Source organism: Helicoverpa armigera, chromosome 17 (assembly GCF_030705265.1).
Source record: "Helicoverpa armigera isolate CAAS_96S chromosome 17, ASM3070526v1, whole genome shotgun sequence".
In the NCBI taxonomy this organism is placed as follows: domain Eukaryota; kingdom Metazoa; phylum Arthropoda; class Insecta; order Lepidoptera; family Noctuidae; genus Helicoverpa; species Helicoverpa armigera.
In genome coordinates this window covers 10,021,313-10,043,556 of record NC_087136.1, presented here as the reverse complement: position 1 = coordinate 10,043,556, position 22,244 = coordinate 10,021,313, and the positions used below count along the sequence as shown (strand labels likewise).

The 22,244-nt window shown below is 35.7% G+C and overlaps 1 protein-coding gene across 1 annotated transcript in view; it reads right to left on the bottom strand.

The window, feature by feature from the left end:
- Window positions 1-144: 144 nt before the first annotated feature.
- Window positions 145-22,244, bottom strand: part of LOC110378861 (cytochrome P450 4C1) — a 28,335-nt gene continuing 6,235 nt past the window's right edge. The window contains exons 2-10 of the mRNA XM_064038841.1: window positions 19,266-19,434; window positions 18,052-18,161; window positions 15,975-16,065; window positions 14,057-14,239; window positions 9,146-9,522; window positions 8,066-8,134; window positions 3,962-4,127; window positions 818-991; window positions 145-309 (exon numbers count right to left, since the gene is read on the bottom strand). Coding sequence (XP_063894911.1) covers window positions 149-309; window positions 818-991; window positions 3,962-4,127; window positions 8,066-8,134; window positions 9,146-9,522; window positions 14,057-14,239; window positions 15,975-16,065; window positions 18,052-18,161; window positions 19,266-19,416 — 1,482 coding nt within the window. The 5' untranslated portion in view covers window positions 19,417-19,434 and the 3' untranslated portion in view covers window positions 145-148. The remainder of the gene's footprint in view (window positions 310-817; window positions 992-3,961; window positions 4,128-8,065; window positions 8,135-9,145; window positions 9,523-14,056; window positions 14,240-15,974; window positions 16,066-18,051; window positions 18,162-19,265; window positions 19,435-22,244) is intronic.

The window sequence follows — 22,244 nt, the reverse complement described above, 5'->3', positions numbered from 1 at the left end:
CTAAGATATTGGTCATCTTGATATTATAGTTATGATTCAATAATATTAATATAACCGCGAAAAAAACCGTAAGAGTAGTTTTATTTTAAAGTCTAATAATCGCGTAAGTGTCAGAATTCGAAAAACATATTTAAAACTCTTTCAATACTTATTTGCGTGGAATAAACTTGACATAGATAGGGTCAACGGGTCTGAGCACAAGGTCGGCCATGATCCTGGGTCGCGCGCCCTTGACCTTGGGAACCAGCTTGAAGTTACGCACTATCTCGCTTAAAGTCGTCTTCATTTCTTGCATGGCGAAGCGTTGGCCTGTTGGACAAAAAAACACGTTAATAAAGTAAGGGTAAATACTTTGAAATAAGCGCAGTGATATCATAATTAAAAGGCTTTCGGAAGAAGTAGGTACATAGCATTTAATTGGGCATATTCATTAGGTAATTTAATCAATGGAACCTAATTTAATAGAAGTCATAAATTAAAAGTTTTTGTCTGACCAACAACGAATACAACATTGAAGTCCATCTGACCTAAAATAATGTAAATAATCTAGTAATGGTAATTACTGTCCCTCACTGGATCAATTATTGTCACATAAACTTACCAACAAAAAATTATATCTGATACAAAAATTTCAATCAACAGCTTATTTAAAGTCGAGCTTAGGAGTTCTGGTTGAACCGGATTAACAAAAATCCAATCCGCCTCAAGCGTAGGTACATGGTGATTAAAGCTCATTCCCTCTCTGTATGACAAAAGACTTGCACCCAGCAGATACACTAAAAATCTGATGATGCTTAATAAAACAAAGTGAACTCACCAATACAATTCCTAGGTCCAGCACTAAAAGGCACATAAGCGTAAGGATGCTTCAGCTCATTGGTGAGGAAGCGCTCCGGCTTGAACGCCTCTGCATCAGGGAACAGATCCTCGCGGTGATGTAGCTCGTAGATGTGGACGTCCACTGTTGAGCCTTTCTTTACTAGCAGGTCACCTGGAATTGGGTGGATAGTTAGAAGCTATTGGGTAGCTAGGAAATTGTATTAATACTAATGTTTAAGTTGTAAGACTCGTCTACTAACAAGTCTTTTTAACCGACTTTCCAAAAAGGAGGAGGTTCTCAATTCGACCGTATTTTTTTTATGTTTGTTACTCGATTACTCCGCCATTTATTAATTGATTTTGATGATTCTTTTTTCGTTTGTGTTTTTAGAAGTCGGTTTTTTCACCAGGTATATTTTAGAGTCTTATAAATTATCTCACGTTAAAGGAACTAATTACTCTTTAGTGAACACAAATACAGTTTGATACCCGGAAAACAGAGACATTGTGTAAAATGGCAAGCTTAACCTACATATTTCAAACAAGTATATGCCCAGATGAAAACTCTGTTACATTCTTGTAGAGATAATTTATACTTAGTCGTGCTTAGTTTTAATCATGTAAAACCCGTTCTCACTTGCAATTATTTACCAAAAGAAGCGGTTAATAGTGGACGTTTTGGAGGTTGTCTTATTTTATTTTGACGTTAAAACGTTTTGAATTTGACTTCACTTATAATTCTCCTCAAACCCTAGTAGTAGAGCAATCACATAAACAGAACAGTCAGATAAAGCAATTAACAGCTCAAAGCAGCGCAGAGCTCGTCAAAGGAGGTATCAGTCAAAAGCGTCAGCATTTGATGCCGTCATATGCAACGCATGTAGTTAAGTGGCACTTAAATGGGTGTTATGGTATTGCAAACGTGTATTTGCTTATTAAAAGAGTTGTTTTAGACCTATGCATATGTTTTAATCTTTTGCATATAAGCACTGTTTTTATACAACTTTTAACATTAAGTGTACAAAACCTTAAGGTAGAATTCCGTGGATAGCGGCTACGACAGCCGCGCGCGGCTTACGACAGTCGTCGGCCGCGCGCGACAATAGTCAACCTATGAAAATGTATGGCACCGTTGCCGAGGTCCGCGACAGTCGCGCGCGGCCGACGAATTTCGTAAGCCGCGCGCGGCCGTATGCATCTCAACATGGTCTAGCGCTTAGTAACATCTATATAATTTTAGTAAAACCAGAATTGAATTGTTTTTTATTTAGTCGGCAAAACTTCCTTTTGTTTTCATTACAATACAAATGCTTTTGAATCAGTATTGGGTAGTATCCTTCATCATTTCTACTTTTTAAAAATAGGGTCGATTGGTAATCTATTTTCATAATACAGCCACAGCAATACGTCATCCTTTTCTTCTTCAAGGATATCAATTAGCAGTTCGACTAGAGGGAACGGACGAACAAAATCTACTAATTTCAACACAATGCCGCGCGCGGCTTACGAAATTCGTCGGCCGCGCGCGACTGTCGCGAACCTCGGCAGCGGCGCCATACATTTTCATAGGTTGACTATTGTCGCGCGCGGCCGACGACTGTCGCGCGCGGCTGCGTAAGCCGCGAATCACGGAATTCTACATTTAGGAGACCCCAAATGGTTTTTAATTTCAATGAAAAATGTCATTTAAAAATAAATGGTTTTAAGGCAATTCTGAGCATTTCTTGCACCTGTGGCGATGGCGAGTTCTTTAGCGCATTATTATGGCTTGCTTGACCTATTAATAAATAGACGTAAAATATGGCTAATATTTTTATTAAAGATTTTTTGCTGCATTGTAATATTTAAAAGTGGCTTAGATAATTCTGCTCATTGTTCTATTCAAACTATTTAGTTACCCGTTCCTTTTTTACTCGAGTAAAATACAGTTTAATATGCTAATCACAAGTTTAATATTGAGAATAACTTAAGTGTAAAGGATTTTTTTAATCTCGATTTTAATAAATAACCGTTTAAACCTGAATACCACGACTTTATTAATTCAAAACCCAAAATAAATCTCTGGAACCCTAAATAGCAGGCTATTTCGAAATAAAAGAACAAAGGTGGCCGATATAAAGCCGTATAATCTCCACGAAGCCTGTATAAGTAGCTATTTAAATACAGATCTCTTGATAAAGCCTGAAACACGGAGGAAGGAAAGATGAGCGGAGTTGCCAAAAGTCAGGTAGGTCAGGCACCTTTTTGTAGGCCTAGTAACAAAAGGTACACATGACCAAAATGATCAGTTACGAGTGAACTAACGAGGGTTTCGAGTTGTTTAACACATCTGTCGAAAAGTTTTGGTTTTACAATAAATGAGCGGGTTTTAAAGAAGACGTATGAGGGCGCAGTAACGTTCTTCGTTGCGCAAACACTCGCATTTTGGTGCACTACATTCTTAGGAGGATATTCCGTTATGGCACCTCCGCTTGTCATTTTGTTCTCCATGGTAAAGCCTGAACGGACATATTATTATCTCGGGAAACCGTTTCCATTTGACTGCACTTAAAAGTGAGACAACTTGAGAGATAAGTAGGTTAGATTAATGACCAAAGCTGTTATTTCTAGATATACACAAATATTAAAATCCTTATATGCTAGGGTGATTGTCACAATTTTTTGTAGGTACCCCTACTAAAAATTGTGACAATCACCGTAGCATTTTAACACGAAAGAATTTTCCATCAACACTTTGTAGTGAAGTTGTTGAAATGGCATTTCTGCAAAAGAGTATATCGCTCTAGTACTTATTCCATTTTTGAGAGGAATGCGTCGTGAATGTCGTTTTAGAAAATATTCTCTTAATACGTGTCATGGCTAGATGTTTTAGCGCAATCATACGAATTAATTTACCTACTTTGTCTTTTATAAAGACGGAGTAATAACTCTTGGCTATTGACGAAACTTGGCAGTAATATAGCTCACACATCGAAATAACATATGTCTTATACGCTGCTTTTTATCCTGCTGCGTGAAGTAGTTCCCACTTTCCCTCGAATAAAACCATCGACAGTCACTAGTATTTAATTTTACTAAATTCAACTCAACTGTCAATATCACCCCGTCGGTTTTGCGTCGGGAGTTAAAAATCAAAACTTACCCAATTTAAAGTCCTCAACGATCTCCCGGCCTATAAAAGGCACGCTAGGGTACAGCCTCAGGGTTTCCTTGATAACTGCCTCCAAGTACTTCATGTCTGCGAGATGAGACATGGTGACGTGCTCCGACTCCCCGACTATGCTCTGACACTCCTCGTAGATACGCTCCTGGAAAATGGCGTTTATTATATTGGTACTAAGGTTCATTTTTGCTGAACGTGACTTCACATGGATAAACTTGAATTAATGTATTTTTTGTAGGTGATTCCTAACTAATAATTTTTCAGTGATCTCAAATTAAAAGAGATAACATGTTAGCTCTGAACTGCATTTCTCTTATTTCATTTTTTTTTTTCTGATTATTTTTAAAATTTTTAAACACATACCTACAATATGGGAAATATTCAAACATACATTTCAAGTTTTAGTCTCTAACAGAATTGAAGATTTTTTTACTTCGATTTTTATTTCTCGATCGTTCTGCAGCATACTTTTAATTCATGTTACTACAAAAACCATACACTTCCCAGGTGTTTTATTTCTTCCTATGCAATCAAGTAAATATTAATAACAACTAGTATTTTATGATCGCAATAACAGCACCACTCGTTAGGTCAAAGTAAATATTTTTGCCATTTTTCTTTGAGACAAATGGAATTTCATTTCTGCATCCCTCAGAGGCGTTTCATTAAAAAGTGCAACCAACTGGTATTTTATTTGTTCTTTTAGTTTCTACTAGCTGTTGCCCGCAACTTCGTCTGCGTGGGCAATATAGAATAGTCAAAATACTACTTATCCCGTAGGTGCATTCTTTCACGTGACAGTATAATTAGGATTAGCACTTAGCAGTCGCATAGATTCATTGATCAAGGTTGTGTTGTGGATGTGACCATTTATCTAAACAAAAGAAGTAAAGTTTGTGACGTTGTGAATATCTCTGGATCTAGTCAGCCAATTTGGAAAATTATTACGTATGGTGCGTAAGTAATTTTCACAGGAAACAGTTACAATCTATGTCTATATGCTTTGAGTCTAACAAAGCTGTCATTTGTACATTTTCTGCAGCTGCTGCGACTAATCAGAAGCCAGAAAAGTCTGTCAGTTTCACCATGGATATCGTCTTGTGTAGTGAGACTGGATTGAAGATAGGTAGATAGGTAGTCGCTCCAAGCAAAATATTGGTACTCAAACAGATTCGGTGATTGGAAAGCAACACCAACATAGTTGGGGAATAGCTGGATGGATGATAAAATGAGTCATCATCATCAGCAGGCGCATAGGGTAGGATAGTTTCACTACTGCGGAGAAACACTTGTATGACGGGGATTTTCTGTGCACTTACTCACTATGGTAAGGCTGACCCCACATTAGGCGTGCGCGATCCTCGGGTGTGTGAGTAGCGCGGGCGTCGCGAGCACGCTGCATGAACGTCGCGTTTTGCTGCCCTGCGGCATGTGTGAAGAGTGCAAGCGACGCGCTCGCGGCGAGCACGCGGCGCTCGAGTTACGTTCTTACCCCTTCGCCCGCTATCCCCGCCGCCCGCTAAACGCCTTAGCAGTTAAACGTCAAGGAGAGCGGCGCGTGCGCGCCGCGAGCGCGCTGCAAATGCCGCAGGGCAGCAAAACGCGACGCTCACGCAGCGCGCTCGCGACGCACGCGCGGCGCCCGCGCTACTCACACGCCCGAGGATCGCGCTCGCCTAATGTGGTGGCCTAAGCCGGGACTCCACCGAAATGTTTGCATTAGTTCACGAATAGGCAAAATGTACGTATCTGTGAGAGTCCACTTCATGTGTTCGTACTTGAAACCTGCAGTTTTCAAAATGTACGCTCGCAATTTGTCATTTCTTCAGCAAATCGAAAGAAACATAAGTGTTGTATACTGTGCGTCACTACCGCACACCGGGAAAATTTCGCTCTTGCTGAGGACGTTTACATACCATATTTTGTGTCACACAGGACGACAGTAAGTATCCACCGAAACACTTTCAAAGATGAACGAACAAATCAGACCTGACTTGGTCACCTGGGGCCAATCAGAGCTCTATGAAGCGATAATACGCTTTGGCTCCTACTGTTATTGTGGTTTCTGAAAATTTATTCACCTCATTCAACGATGAATGTAATTCTGATGGTACTATTAAGAACACTTGCTTAGCGCAGAAGCTGACGTTGGCAGGTCGACTCTTTTGACTTCTCGAATAGGATACCATTGGTTTATGTGCAATGCACACCTGCAATGCATGCTGGATTAGGATAGGATACAGGTGGATAGGATTTGCAACAGAAAACAATTCTGTCTTTGTGATTGAATGACATCAAACGTAGTTTTATATAAAATTTGTTTTTTTAGACTTGGCTCGGGTCTTACTGAGACTGTTCGTAATCGTGACCAGAGTATTTGCGATCAGACGTTGAAAGTAAGCATGTCTCTGGTATGCGACGCGCTATTTGTACGTTTTCAGACGCATAAAGCATGTTACGTGTGTATGGTATTAAATCGAGAAAGCTCCCATTTCTTATCTGCACTTTGTATCTGGGCTTGTTCTTAAAGCTACAGAATCCTACATTACCTACCTACCTCACGCTTAGCAGCGCTTGCGAGAGACAGATCCTCCTTTCTTCTAGGATTAAGTTTACATATTTTGCATCAGAAAAAATAATTAAGGTCTACTTAATACTACTCACTCAAAGTAATTTGTTTTAAGGCCACCACTTTAGTGGAAGATAAGCTAAACTATGTTTATGAAAAAATCCTGATATGAACTCCATCTGTAACTTTAAATGATAATTAATTGGTATACTAAAGTCATCATTTTTGACATAATGTTCAAAAAATAATTTAGATGGCACCGTTTTAAATTTGGCTGACAACTATTAATTTTCCTTTCATCAAGGTAATAATTATAATTGGATTTTGATGTGGCACGGCAAACTGACAAACACTATTGAAATGTCTATCGAAAAATTACACTACGTGTTAAAATATGGTGAATTACGGAAAATACACAACTCCATCTGTTGAAATAATAATCCTCTATAAAGAATGTATGGTAATTTATTGTCATTTACCACCTCGCTCCTTTGACAAATTTTATGTATTTTATTTAACACAGATTACCACAGATGGAGCTACTTTAACCTTGGCTAAACAAAATTTTCATTTTTTTTTCTTCCGAAGTTACTTATAAAGGTGGGATTTTCTGTGTAAATATTAATAATAGGCCGATCAACTAATATAAGTACAACATTCAAATGTACAGTTTTGACAAACAGATTGCGTGTCGTAATATTTTACTTCTTGAATTCACTAAATTAATCATATCTCTTGATAGAGTGAATCGATTTCGATGAAACAAAAACTAAGTAATACCTCAAGTTACGTAGAATTTTTGTATATAAGCATTGTCTGCATTGAATTCGTAGATTTTGCGTGAATCCCGAACGAACAAACAGATAAACAGATAAACAGACAAACAGACAAACAGACAAACAGACAAAAATGACAAAAATGATGGAAATGGGTTCTGTTAGTTATCCTTTAACATGCTGGCTATTTTTTTTGTTAATTTCTTCAATGTACAAAAATTACTTTTCTACAGATTTATTATATGTATAGATTTGCACGGCGGATAGTTAAATAAATATTATAATGTTCTATGTTATCTCTGTCTTTCTGGTCTGTTATTATCTATGAGTCTCTCGTGTATAGAATATGTCTTACAAACAAACGAACGTGACGTTTCTATTTACGCGAACTTACTCTTGTATGCTTAAGTGTACGAAGTTTTACTTACAGAAGGGAAAAATATCTTTCAGGTAAATAATGCGTTAACTCTGACGCCCACTGTGTCATTTTATTTAGGTTGTTTGAAAATCAAAAGTCAAAAATTGGTATTCGTAAAGTAGATATGTCTATCTGAACTGAGTGAAAGAAACATTCATCTTTCATACAAATTAGCCCCAAGTGACGATCCGAGTCGTAAATAATATAATTGTATGAAAAAACTTTAATTGAAGCTTGGTATTGGGTGCATAACTTTTACTCTTTTGTGTAACTATGTTTCAAATAAATACATCGTGAAAATTAGGAATGTCACAATTTACCTGAACATCTTCATAATCAGCCAGCAGCATCAAACCGAAGGTCAGAGCCAAAGCTGTAGTGTCGTGACCCTGGAAATAACACATCATTTAGATAATGTCAACTTAGAAACTGCAGATTGTACGACAAATGGATACCTAACAATCATTTGAAATGATGATCCTGCAATTTTCAAAAATATACTGATACAAAATTTTGATTTGTACAAACTGTGACCTTCAACATTTAAATAGCCAGACAGTTCCCAGAGCAGATTTACAAAATAATAGGAAGAATAAGAATATATTTTTGTAGAGTCAAGCTGTTTGTTTTTGCATCTGATATTATCTGAGAGTAAAACATAAGACATGCTCAGCTTGGACCAATCCGGAAATACAGTTCACTACAAAAAAATATGTTAGACAGTTTGAGTCTAAGGGAATGTTCGAAAGGGTTAAAGCGGCCCTGGTACATGAAGGGCTTAAGAAGGAACATGATGCCTTTTAGTCATTAAGAGTCTGACACTCCCTCACGCTGCTAATCCACAGCAGGAAGGGTCATTTGATGATTTCCCATATTAAAAGCAGTTTGAATCTTTTTGGGATAAGTTCTGCATAAGCAAGTACTACACATATAAAAAAAAACCTCTATGAAGTTCCCAGAAGTGGTACGTGTATGACAGCTATCACTTTTTATCCTTATTGCATCCGGCATTTCCGGCATCATCCTCGACTTTTGAATGACAGGGTAATTTGCGAGCACTCTTTATTATTTATCCATCATATTTGCGAAACTCTGCACCCAAGGATATTCAGATTACTTTCCTCATACACCTCTTCACTAAATAGAATAAAACAAAGTCGCTTTTTCTGTCCCTGTATCCCTATGTCTCTGTCCCCGTGTCCCTTTGGACGCTTAAATCTTCAAAACTACGTGACAGATTTTGATGCAGTTTTTTTATAGATAGAGTGATTGAAGAGGAAGCTTTATATGTCAAATAACATCCATTAAATAGTGGGGAAATACAGTTATCCCCTGTGAAGCCGAAGCAGATCGTTAGTACCTACATACCTAATATTCTAACTAAAGTGACTTCAATTTACCTCAAACATAAAAGTATTGACCTCATCCCTGATACCTTCCATATCGATCTGCCCCTTCTCTTCAGCTTCTAGCAATAAGTCCAGCATAGCCAATCTCCTCTTAGTTCCAATATCATTCACTTCTTCTTCCACGCTAACTTTATTCTGTTCTCTAGTAGCTTTCCTATCCATGATAACATTATCTGCAAAGGTCTTAGCAACTTCTAGAGTTCTTCCGAATTCCCTTCCTCGTGAAGTATTCTTGAAGACAAAGTCGTTGTGGAGCCAGATTCTTGTAATGCGACTTAACATTTGCATTCCAATGTTGAGTACCGCGTTCTTGTAGTCAACTGTAGCTGATGTTTGGTCGTCGTCTAGTTTGGTGCCCATTGCTGTTTCTGTTGGTGTAAATGGATTTATAAGTTAAGAGTTTTGTTTTTGATGCCCCACACATCACTACTGTTTACAAAAACCACACGTCTGGAACGCTAGGATTTTTTGAAGATAACTTACATCTACCGTACAAAATAAATATCTAGATTGAAGTGGCCGCACAAATGTAAGAGGATAACGTGAAAAAACTTTGGTAAACCTAACTACAATAAGTTCAAACTTGACAAGAGCCTTCGCATAACACGTTCCTTATCCAATTGCAGACAGGGTAAAGTTTTCCATTTAATCTTACATCACTCCAGTTAAGTTTATAACGTTTAAAATTCAATTACAGCTGATGTTCATTAATTTAAATTACGAAAATTTCCGTCTTGATTTAATATTCACAACGCCTGTTTCCTTAATGGGAAATGAAGCAAGGGGGATTCACTCTCACACCTTGATAGCTATGTTTGCATATCAAATAAGAGATAGGGGCTGATCACTCCATAATCTATAGGGCTATAGTAGAAGATCGAACCGGGGCGTTGTTCAAGATATTTCACCCAGACCAGTAGCTTAATCAAAAATAAAACTTTTCTGTAAGTGTCATCCTTATTATAAATCTTGATTTTACTCTGCTAGACTTATGTCTCTTGAGGTCTTTCTAGACCCAAATTAGAAAACAAATAACTTGTTAATAAATTATCAACAAAAAAAAACAAGATATTGATCACTGTGTTTGATAATAGTAACTCGCATACACACATATTATGCTTATACATAAGTTACTAGAAACAGATGCTACAGCTGTTAAAAACTATACCAGCAGTAGATAAATCTGTCTTCACAAAAAATATAATGAATTTTGCACGAATGTCCAGTGGTCAGAAACCTTCATATTATTTTTAGGAAGAACTAGGTTGATAAATGTTTTCTGTAGCTGTATTATATTGCAATGTAGGTACAATTAGGACTACCCACATAGGATCAAAAACTCGTTAGTTCACCTCTGTGCTAAAAAAACAGTCCATAATTGCTATACTCATTAGTATGTTTTTAAATTCTCTTTTATATACCGACAGAAATAAAAATAACTTCGGCCTCAGTATATCTGTTACTATGTTATATTCTAATGTTGAGTTTCACTGTTAAAAATACATACGTATATGGTTTAATTGAAATTCAGTAAAAGAATGATATTTTACCTCAAAACAGTAAATTATTATTAGTGATGCCTATGGTTTAACAGCACTTATTATTAAAGGAGAGATAAAATGCTTCTAGTAGTGTAATGTATTCTATTAATTAATTAACCACAACTATTTATTTGAACTTTGAAAATAACACAAATATTTTGAAAACAAAATGCCTACGGAAGTTTTTTCAAGGTCACCGGAATCCTTAAGGAAAATAGTTCAAGAGGAATAAATATGACAAGCTTATATGATCCAGTTCATAATATTAAAAACCGGCCAAGGTTCCGTACCATTATGTATCCAAAAATCGTCAATAGAAGTCCCCACATTAACGGACTTCCCCAAAAAAAAGACGTAGGTTCTCAATTAGAATATTTTTTTACTTCAGTTTTTAGTAAAATTTTATTAATACATTATCTGTGAAAATTTCAGCTCTCTAGCTATCATGGTTTGTCTTATACAGCCTGGTGCCATAAACGGACAGTGAAGTCTTAGTAATAGGGACCCGTTTTACCCATTGGAACCCTGAAAAAGGGATACATAATCTATCGGTACCTATACGCCATCTCTCTCTAAAATACGAACAGACACGATGTTGTACTGTTATTCGATCTACGAATCGTTTTCAAATATCTTCGAGTATTCTAAGTTATTGATGGATATTACAATCGTTGGGAATATGGCTTTATAATGCTTTTTATGCCTGTAGTTTATATTGGATTTCTTTTGAACAGAAATAACGGTAACATAGAGAAAATGGTCTACATTTGAACTTCTGATATTTTTTGTATCTTATACGATATTACATTAACTGGATTTAAGTAAAACTCGTAAATATTTAACTTAAACAACTTTTTGGCAAGGTAAAAAACACAAGTCTTGAGGTGGTTAACTAAGCTTAGTATTTCATATCACACTAAAGCGTCGTCCTAATTGGCAGCGGTCGCGCGATGGCGCGATGCGATTTTCATCTAAAACGTCGTCCCAATTGACAGCGATCGCACGATGACACGATGCGTGCTCGTCATGCGATGAGTTCAAACATACAGATTTCATCAGAGTGTCCTATTTGAACCTCGGAACCTCGCAAGTGAGATCGAGAGATGAAAAACGCATCGCACCATCGCGCGATCGCTGCCAATTAGGACGGCGCCTAAGACCCTTTGTACCGATCGGGAACAGTGAAGGAGCGAGTGACTCCAGAAGACATAGCAAGTATCTAATTAATACAATGAATAATCCTGACCTCTACAACAATAAGATAATTGAGGTTCACAACATCCTACCAGTAAGATAATAACAGCTTACTTATAAATAGAATATTAAGTATACCTTAGTAAAGTACGGTAAAAGGACAGAGCAGCTTGATGTAAGATAAATTAATAACCTGGGTCACCTTATCTATCAATCTGAATTGCATATAAGTAATGTAAGGTAAGCCAGTGTGGAGTATAATGTGTCTACCTAACACCAATTTTTCCAACAAGGTTAGGCTGCCTGCCTATGTCAGACTTTTTGTAGGACACATAATTGGGCCGATTTTTTGTCGGAGATTCTGACAGACTTTTTGCAAAAGTGTGCTTTGCACTTTTGGTATCAGTATGTTTACTTTCCTCTTATAAAAAATCGGCCACTGATTATGTGGGTGGGCAGCCTTAGACAATGTAGATTCTACATATAGGTATATGACGCCTTAAAGTAAAACCTCATAAGTGTACAAAGCTCCATTAAAGTAAAAGCTTCTTTAAGTCTATTGCTGACTCTTTCTTTGTCAACAAGATAAAAAGTGTCAGCAATAGATTTAAAGAAGCTTTAACTTTAATGGAGCTTTGTGCAACTGACGGTTAAAGTCGTAACTTTTCAGGAGGAAGATTAAAAATTTGTTTTACAATATTATCTTCCAAGAAACTCAAGAATAATGCATTTTCGACGTTTTCACTCCAAGACGAAATATCATGCCCAACTTGATCTACATTCAACTCACACGGGATCCAATTTGTGCCGTCCAAGTTGACACATTCATAACATCTTTAGAAGTCTACTTATGTAGGTATATTGAGTTTCCAATTGATGATTTCTGGGGAGAATTTGCCACTCCTGGGAATTAGCTGGAACTTCGTGCTTACAACTATTATAAGCCAACGAAACATCGATATAACACTTCTCGTCCATTGCTCTATTACATAGTGGCCATTTGACTCCGTGATCCGTATTATTTATTTAATATTTAAAAAGCGCTAAGTCATTAGTAACTAGCCAATTTTCCAGTAGCAAAGTTATTTGACGTGAATTGTTCTTAAAACAAAATAAAACTTATTCTGGCTTTGTAATCTTTCTCACGCGACTGTTCTTGTACATAACTGCAAAAAGTGCATTAGTACAACAGCCAGCAATCAGATGGCAAACATACCTTGGACTGCCTTAGAGCATTTAACCAACCAGAGACGCCATGAGCACAAATCGCTATGTAAGAAAGTCTATCTACCAATTAATGAGCGGCGAAGTAGCACAAAATTAGTCATAGCTCATCACATCATACAACAAAATGAACTTGATGTGAACATCGCTCTTGCACGCTCTTGCACCTTTCAGTGTTTTCAACTGGCGGATTTGCTGTGACAGAAACAATTGATAACTCTCGGCGTAAAGATAACATTTGAAACCAAGAAACAGACTTTTTTCCTATGAAATGTGTTGCGCGTATAGTTTGGCTACTTGTGACAAAAATTCACCGATACGAAACCGCTGTTTAACAGAGGAAAGTCACAGCAATGACTTTTCCAGCTGTTGCAATGCTCTCAGACCAAAGCCAACGATGTAATCGTATAGCCAGCGATGTCATACAATGATTACACGTACCAGCCGAGCCGACGCATTCATTAAAGTAAATGACCGTGATAAAAACATATGTCTTTACATTATGTTTTGAGGGACATTTTGACATTGAACACGGTCGTTTGATGTTGTTTGGAGTATTTTTGCTGGTCAGGTAATTTTAATCTGGGCGGATCAAATTGTTACTGAGTTTTTTACGTGATTATAAATAATAACTCTGTAGCTTATCATTACCTGTGATTATTGAGGTAAACAGGCTTGCTAATACATGAACCTAAATATATAGGTAGATATTCTTGTAGATTTTCTTGTTCATACAAAATAAAAAAAGCTTGTGAAAATCGGTTATATAAAATATCCAACAAAGTCACTATAGTTCCTACAAACGATATTGCATATGGTGGTTTTATGACGTTAATTCCATCAGGCTTATATTTCAAAAAACTACCGCCTATATGTAAGCGAGGCGCTATTTCTTCTTGAATTAGGTAATCGGGCATAAAACAATAATATCCAAATCACTCACCACAAATAGTGAACAGCGTAAAATCACTGATCGTTGGCATCAAGCTGACATCTTCTCCGTTCTTCTTCTTCAAACTCTTCACCAGGTCCTGTGTCTTCTCCTCGATGACGTTGGCGAAGTTCTTCAGTATGTTGAAGTGGAAGGTTGGGGTCAGGATCTTGCGGCGCTTGTGCCAGTGGGCTCCTGGTGGATGAAAAGTGGGATAAAGGATTTATTTTGACGTTGATACAAGTAGGTAACTGATGGTGTCGGTTTTATTGCTAACACAGTTGTGTAAGTATGTGCAAGTTGACAATGTAGGTTTTATCAGAAAGCTTGAAGAGGAAACTTATCTACGTAGAAACTAGCGTGGAACAGCGAGACACAGACATGGTCATATTTTTTTAAAGACTGTTGGCACTATAAAGTTATTGGAAAGTAGTCTCATCGTTAATCATAATAATGGTTATACCTATTAGATTCGACTGTGCATCCGTATAAAGACTACGTAATAAAAGCATTTTGAATCGCATAAAAGTGTGAATTCATTTAGTGATGTCATCTATTACGTGATTTCAACGATAATAATTAGCAAGTCCGCCCTTATTTGTAATATAAACAAAACAAAAACAAAAAGAATTCAATGTGAAGGCCATAGTCCCATTACCATGGCAACGTGACGATGAAAAACTGTTTGTTTACTTCCTACGCAATTATTACAATGGAGGTCAGCTTAGTTCATAATTATAATGTATTCGTAGTTTATTGTGCACTGGAAATAGGCGTCCATGTCTACATTGTTTTTAAACTATGTACATAGATACTAGACAATTTAATTTTACAAGAATGGTGGAATTCTAATCGTAGTTTGTACCTAATATAACGCAGAGACTACAACTATAGATTTCTATACAAATATTATAAAGCTAAAGAAAACACATATCTCAGGAACAAAAAAAAAAGATACGATTTTAAAAACTATTTCAGTGTTAGATAACCCATTTATCTAGGAAGGGTGTAGGCTATTTTTTATCGGGATGCGTGAAATAGTTCCCACGGGACGCGGTTGACATCGCTGACAGAAACTATAAAAAGTATTAAAATATTTTTCGAATTCACAAATTCGGATTCTGTCCCAAATAGATAATGGACTAAAAACCCAATACTAAACCTGATCAAAACCTAAAAATACACAAACAAAATCGACCCAATATTTAAGCACACACACATTGGCAGTTTATGTGTCTTCTGGATCTTACTGTGTTTATGGATCTTACAAACCTTCTATCAGATTTACTATATTCAACCTATATTTACAACCTTCACCTGCATACCTACGTACTAAAATTGAGTCTAGGCTGAAATCCAGGCAAACATTTGTAGCCTCCAGAATAACCTAGATTTCCACAGCTAATCCTACCGTGTATGATCGTATGTTCACGCTTTAGTCACGGGCTTAGCTTTGCCTAACTTAGTACATCACTTAGATCTAACTTAATGCGTCACTAAGATCTGACTTTGGGCTAATCTGCTAAGTGGTTTGGCTAAATCCTGGTTATGATGGACTTATTAGCCAGGTGTGTAGGTACGTGTTTAAGTGTTTTAACATGTAAGTATTAATGTAAATTAATATTAGATTTTTATGTTAATTGTTACGACTCTATTCGTCCTTCTTTTATGGTTTCCGTTCGCGGTTCCATATTTTCGTTTTCATATATACGGGAAGTAACAATCGTTCCCGAATAACTACTTCCCGTACAAGGATTTGGATAAGTAGTCAAATCTCAAATACAGTGTCCGTCTCCGGGTTCTATGCTTATCTCACCACCAATTTTCATTCAAATCAGTTCAGCCATTAATGAGTTATAAATAACTAAACTGACGCTCTTCAACAATTTTGTTAGATGGGTAACGATATCTCCTGAAATATGATACTAACCTGTGCTCAACAGCAATCCAGCGCCGAGCCAATCCTTCAGGAATTCGTAAGGAACGCTCTTCTTAATGTTCTTGGAATGTGCCAGTACCACCTGAATTAAGATAATAGTATTAGCACATACACTTATGATACCAACTTGTAGTCAATCTTAGCTAACTAAGCATATTAAATGCTAGTGTTTGGCTGATACACAAGTGTTTTTATACGCTAGATGAATTTATGCAATGTAAAATTGATGAATATGATTATTTGTAAAACCAAAGGAAATGTAATAGCTATTGTATATTTATGTTGAATAATATTAAGTAGATTTTAAGCAACTATAATTTGTATAATTAAAATACTAGAATGAAAAAAAAAAATTAATTATTATGTATGAATAAATATTTGCATGCCAAGTTAGGCAGAATGTAGCTAGAACTTTTAACCATTGTAAAAACTGGTACCACCTATGTTTTAAGCAAATAAATGTTTCTTTCTTTCTTTCTTTCTTTCTTTACATGAGTAATAAGAAAACTATTTCCCACGCTCTAATAACTTGTCTACTGTCAACTATATATTACTATAAAGTTTCCTTAAAATTAGTTCAGGAGCTCTTGCGTGGAAGAGTAAGAATACCCTACCTAGGTCATCACAACCAGGACTAGGCAATTATTATTTTTGACAAGGAAAGACTTTAAAAAGCAGTAGTAGTCCACATCAAAAACCTATTATTTCAGCCAATACTACCCAGTTTATTGTGTAACTAATTTATCAAAACATACGTTCAAATTACACAAAACAAATAGAATTAGTTTGATCAAAACTATTAATAACCTTTTACAGTTAAATACCGCTGCATGCCTTTGCAAATAGTTTGAATATTGGCTGAATTAAATACCTATTTACAAATGATTTGCCGGAAATAATTAAATTCATGCGTGTTTGTTTCATAAATCTATATATCTAAAGTTATGTTTTGGCAACGAACTGTCAAAAACACGCGCAGTGACTGCATGAAATCTAATAATGTAAGTAAGCTGTTCATACTATTTAAATACATTGAAATTCTTGAGGCTAATTTCGCCCACAGTGGTTTATTTAAGTCATTAGTTGGTTAAACGTATTTTTACTACGAAACTTTTTACTTTGAAAAGCAATAGTTTTTTTTATTATTACTAGCCTATATGTCCCACTACTGGGCAAAGGCCATCTCGCTTTCACACTTCCCGATCCTTCGACTGAGTCCACCAGTATCGATATTTATTGACTTTACTTAGGTATGTGAAAAAAAAACGTCTAATTTTTTTATGTATGTGTAAAACAGCAGATTTTATTAATCCCACGTTAATCTGGTTATTAAAAATAGGCATAAGAAAACACATTACTAACAACAGTTCTCTTATCTGTTTGTTTTAAGTTCCTTATATTTCTGAATAACTGCTAGCTTAATCTCCAAGTTAAAGTTAACAATTACTTTGATGTTACTGACTATGTTAGTTTAGCTTGTCTATCTTCCTGAACGGGTAATCAATATTACAGCGTTCATTTTCCATTAGCTGATATTAAAAGCTTTAAGCTTTGTTTAAGCAGCCTGTAAATTAACTTGAAGGAAAATTAAACTCTTTTTAGGGAAATTAGAGAGACACGCTGTTTTAATAAACTTTATGATTTTAAGCAATTTTCTGTTTTTTGTATACATTTTGCCCGGGTAACTGGGTTGAAGAGGTCAGATAGGCACTCCTTGTAAAACATTGGTACTCAGCTGTATCCGGTTAAAATGGAAGCGGGTAGGCTTTCAGTTTAACATAGTGGTGAAAAGGGTAGGCGGATGATAATTGAATAACCTAATTGCAGTCAGAGACTAAGTATTAAGTAAATAAATAAAAATAAATACTCCTAGATTGGTTGATCATCAACAACAGCATTTTTACAATCCCACTGCAAGGCTCCTGCCTCTTCTCATACAAAAAAGAAATGAGCGTTAATCACAGTTTATGCGAGTGACGAATTATTTGCTCAATTCTCTGTAGTACATTGTGAACTATAGGGCAGAATCTCCTTGCAAACTTGATGAATGTAAACTTTTTATAATTACCTCAATATCAGCAGGTCCAGAAATATGAAGCACCCTGAGGCCCATCACCTTGAACACGTAACGTTCTCCATATTGTTTCGTGTAGCCCACCATCACATCCAGTAACTTATCTAGATAGAAATAAAGAGGATTAGTATCTTACTAACATTATGATTTCTGAAACTAAATACATATCATGGGATAATGGGTCAAACGTTTCAAAGCAGGTAAGACGAAATATTTTCATAAGGAAAGGAAACCACTGTATTTTGCCCAGTTTGTATTTACGAAAAATATAATTTACAAATATCCCAAAAATAACCAAAACATCCAATTTGCTAATAATTATTTAAAGTGAAGACATAAAAAGCTGCTCAAGATGTTCTTGAGGATACTCTTTCTTTTATAGAAAAAAAAAGAAAGTTCACCATATATTATATACGCTATACATTCCACGCTGTGTAACCATATAATAAAACCCGATCCTTTCTTCCAGACTGATGTTATGACCTTGCAACTAAACCTGTTACTACCTAACCTGGTACTAAACTTATATTTTAAATCTCGTCCAACGAGTATTTTTGAATCTCCGACACAAATTCGATCGACACACAACCTGTATTTATTACATTAACGAGTACGTATTCAGAATACAAAATAGAGTTTCGAACATACAAAAAAGTATCACTTATTTTAACGCCGACCTTTTTGTGTTCGAACAAAATACTGGCCATTTGCTGAATGTCATTAAAATTCGGATGTAGAAAAAAAACAATAAAAAAATGGGAATCTCTGCGTGGGAATCTGATCATCAAAGTTTTGTAGAACAACACAAATTGCGTTCACATTAATATTCGTGTATTTTGCTTTTTGTTACATGTTGTCAGTATCAGAAAATGAAAATGTATACGGTTTTGAATTAAATATAATATTTTATCAGTACATATTTTGACCACAACGCCGAAAGCCTTTTATCCTCCCCCACACAGAGAAGAATTAAGCATCAATACGCTATTAATATATATAAATAGTCTAATTCTAACGCTACTACGCTTGTTCAATGCGGGCTGGCAATTTGAATTCTTTACTTTTTAATACTGAATCATCGATTACATTTCGTTAACAATTCAATTCCAATGAAATATTGTCCAATCTGAGAATATCATCCACGTACACTTGCACACCAATCCGCATTTCCAAAACCTACTAAGATAACATGCTTTTTGCTAACTTACCAGGAGGCGATTGGAACAGTTCCCAAGAGTTTCCAATGATGGGCAGTCGTTTAGGGCCAGGTAACTTGTCCAGTGGATCCTCCTCCTCTTTGAAGAATAGCAGCCACACCACCAGGGCTACTGCCCCGGCTATCAGGACTTCGATTATCATCCTTCAGTAGGATTAGACCTGGGAACAAAAAAATTAAAATGTTAAAAAAGTTTTACTAGAAACTAAAACTCTTTTCAACGTAGGTACCTACATAAGTTTCCAACACATCGGAACCAAAAGCAGATATAATGAGCATATTTTTACATACAAAAATTATTACCCACTAATAACTTAATTTTAAATCATTTTATATCAGTATACTAAATATTAATAAAACGATTTGACAGAATTTTTCTTTTTTTTGTTTCTGCCAAACAAAAATTACCAAGTATTGTATAAATAAAAATAATCCGACTTTTAAACAATTAGCCACTTCTCAAAAACTGTATCGATTTTAATCCATGAATCGTCACATTTAATCATTTGTCGGTATCCATATTTTAAAACAATAACGGACCAAAAATATGCTCTGAGCATCAGGGAATTAATTTAATTCCAGGAACAATATTTTGTAGGAACAAGCAATTTTCAGATTGAAGTAGCATATCTTTTGTATTTTAATAAATATTAACGGGCCAAAATTCTCAGTAAATTAATGTAATCAGAGCAAACAATTAATATTTAAATATAGGATTGATATTAGGGGTTAAAGTATGAAATTGCCGTTTTATTCTAGTAGGTTTTTGAATTGCCATAGAGTCTTCATGGTTTGAGGTTTTCGAATGGAACTTTTTTCACGTGGTTTCTGTTATGTTCTTCTTTTAAAAAATGTGAAACATTTGATTATCGATGTTCAATTGTTTTTGTTATTCAACTTAAACAAGAAAGATGGATACTGCGAAAATTTGAGTAATTTTTGAATATGAGTTCCGACGCGGAAGTAAACGGCAGAAACTGCCCGCAATATCAATGCTGCATTTGAAGAGGTGTCTGCTAAAGAACGCGCCGTGCGATTTTGGATTAAACGCTTTCGTGGTGGAAACTTCGACTTGAAGAACGAGCCATGAGAAAGACCGCCTGACAGGTGATTAACGAGAAATTAAGAGAGACGGTGAACGCCGATCCTAGTCAAACTACCCAGATACCCAGCCGAACACCGAATAATGTTGAAAAAATTAGCAGTAAAACAGCCACGACTCATGAATCGACCTTCACCGCTTTGCTCCATGACAACGCGAGGCCTCATACAGCAAAATAAACCGTTTTAACTCTTCAGGAACTGCAGTTGGAAACTATTCGTCTTCCTCCATATTCGCCAGACCTTGCTCTAACGGACGACCATTTTTTTTTGTGATTTGGACAATTATCTACGTCACAAGAAGTTTCTTCCCAGGAGGCAGAACAAAATTCTTTCACACTGTTTGTGCAGTCTAGATCCTCAGAGTTCTATCGTAAAGGCATAAATGACCTTCTTATTAGATGACCGCAATGTATAGATAATAATGGCAACTATTTTGATTAAATAAGTTTGTTAAAAATTTAAAAAAAATACAATTTAGGTTTTCAGTACAAATCGGCAATTTCATACTTTAACCCCTATTATTTTCACATTCATTTAACGATACATTCATGTAGTTTTAATCCATTTTTTGGGTTTAAAACCCCTTTGTAATTTATAACTAATTCCCGGTTCGACTTCTAGGTAGAACTAATTTACAATTTATAGCGCGGGCCTATAGTGCAGTCATTGAAGCGAAAAATACGGTCTAACCTCCGAATTTTTTTACTGTGAACCGATTTGCATGAAATTTTGGAATTAGGTTCATCTTACCCTTAACTTCAAAAGTGAATATGATTTGTACTCCGCCACCCCCCCTGGGGGTGGTTGACACCCCTTCTTTGGGGTGAATATTTTTTTCGCAAAATAACCTCGGATATCGATAGAAGACCTAATTTTAAGCTAAAGTTGTCTATAAAGTTTTTAAAAAAATCCAATACTTTTCAAGTTATTGGCAATTGAAAATTCGCAATTTTTTCACGTTTTTCATCGGTTTTTTGCAAATATCTCCAAAAATATAGTTTTTATCGAAAACTTATAAAGAACAAAATTGTAGCAGGTAAAACAACGAACAATTTGGTTTTTTATAAAAGGTCCTAAGTGCAATATTAAGCTAGATATTAAAGATCAAAGCCGTTTTTTATTTTGTCTGAAATTTAATCGACGTAGTTTATGCCATCTATTATTTTAGTAAGTTGATCAATTTACCAGTTTTATTATTTTCCGGTGACATATATACACATTACAATAGTTGTGACTCTTTATTATACTGCCTACTTTCACATTGCTCCGAATATTGACACTCCGAAGTTTTCAGTTACTAAGTAGAAAAAAATATGACATGTTTTTGGACCATAACTCCTTCAATTTTCATGCTATCACAATTTATAAAAAACCACTGTAAAAGTAATTAAGAGAGCTACAACATCCATCATTGCAATATATAGTAAAGAACTTTTTTCTAAAACGGTGAAGGGTTAAAGGGCTTAAGAGAAGCTGCAATTGCGGTGCCACGCGCTCTTTAAACAATCATATCTCCGTCAATTTTTGTTCGACAGAAAAAACAAGCAAACCAAATTGTTTGTCAAAAAAATACCTAATTTTTTTATCAGTACACTTTTATACGTATCTGTCGTAATTTTTGAGATATTATGAAAAACAAGTGGGTTTTTCTTTAATTTGAAATTTTGTTCTTTTCGTTAATCGTGACTTTTTTGAAAAATATCTGTCCTGAAGCAGCCAAACTGATACTATCTATCAAACTCTCATAATAAAGTTAATCCTAGGCGGAATACGATTAATTTTAATTTTGGTGGAAATGGCACTTATGAAACCCATTGATTTAAAAGAAAAAATATAAGATGCTCCCCTTATTTGCAATACAGCTCAC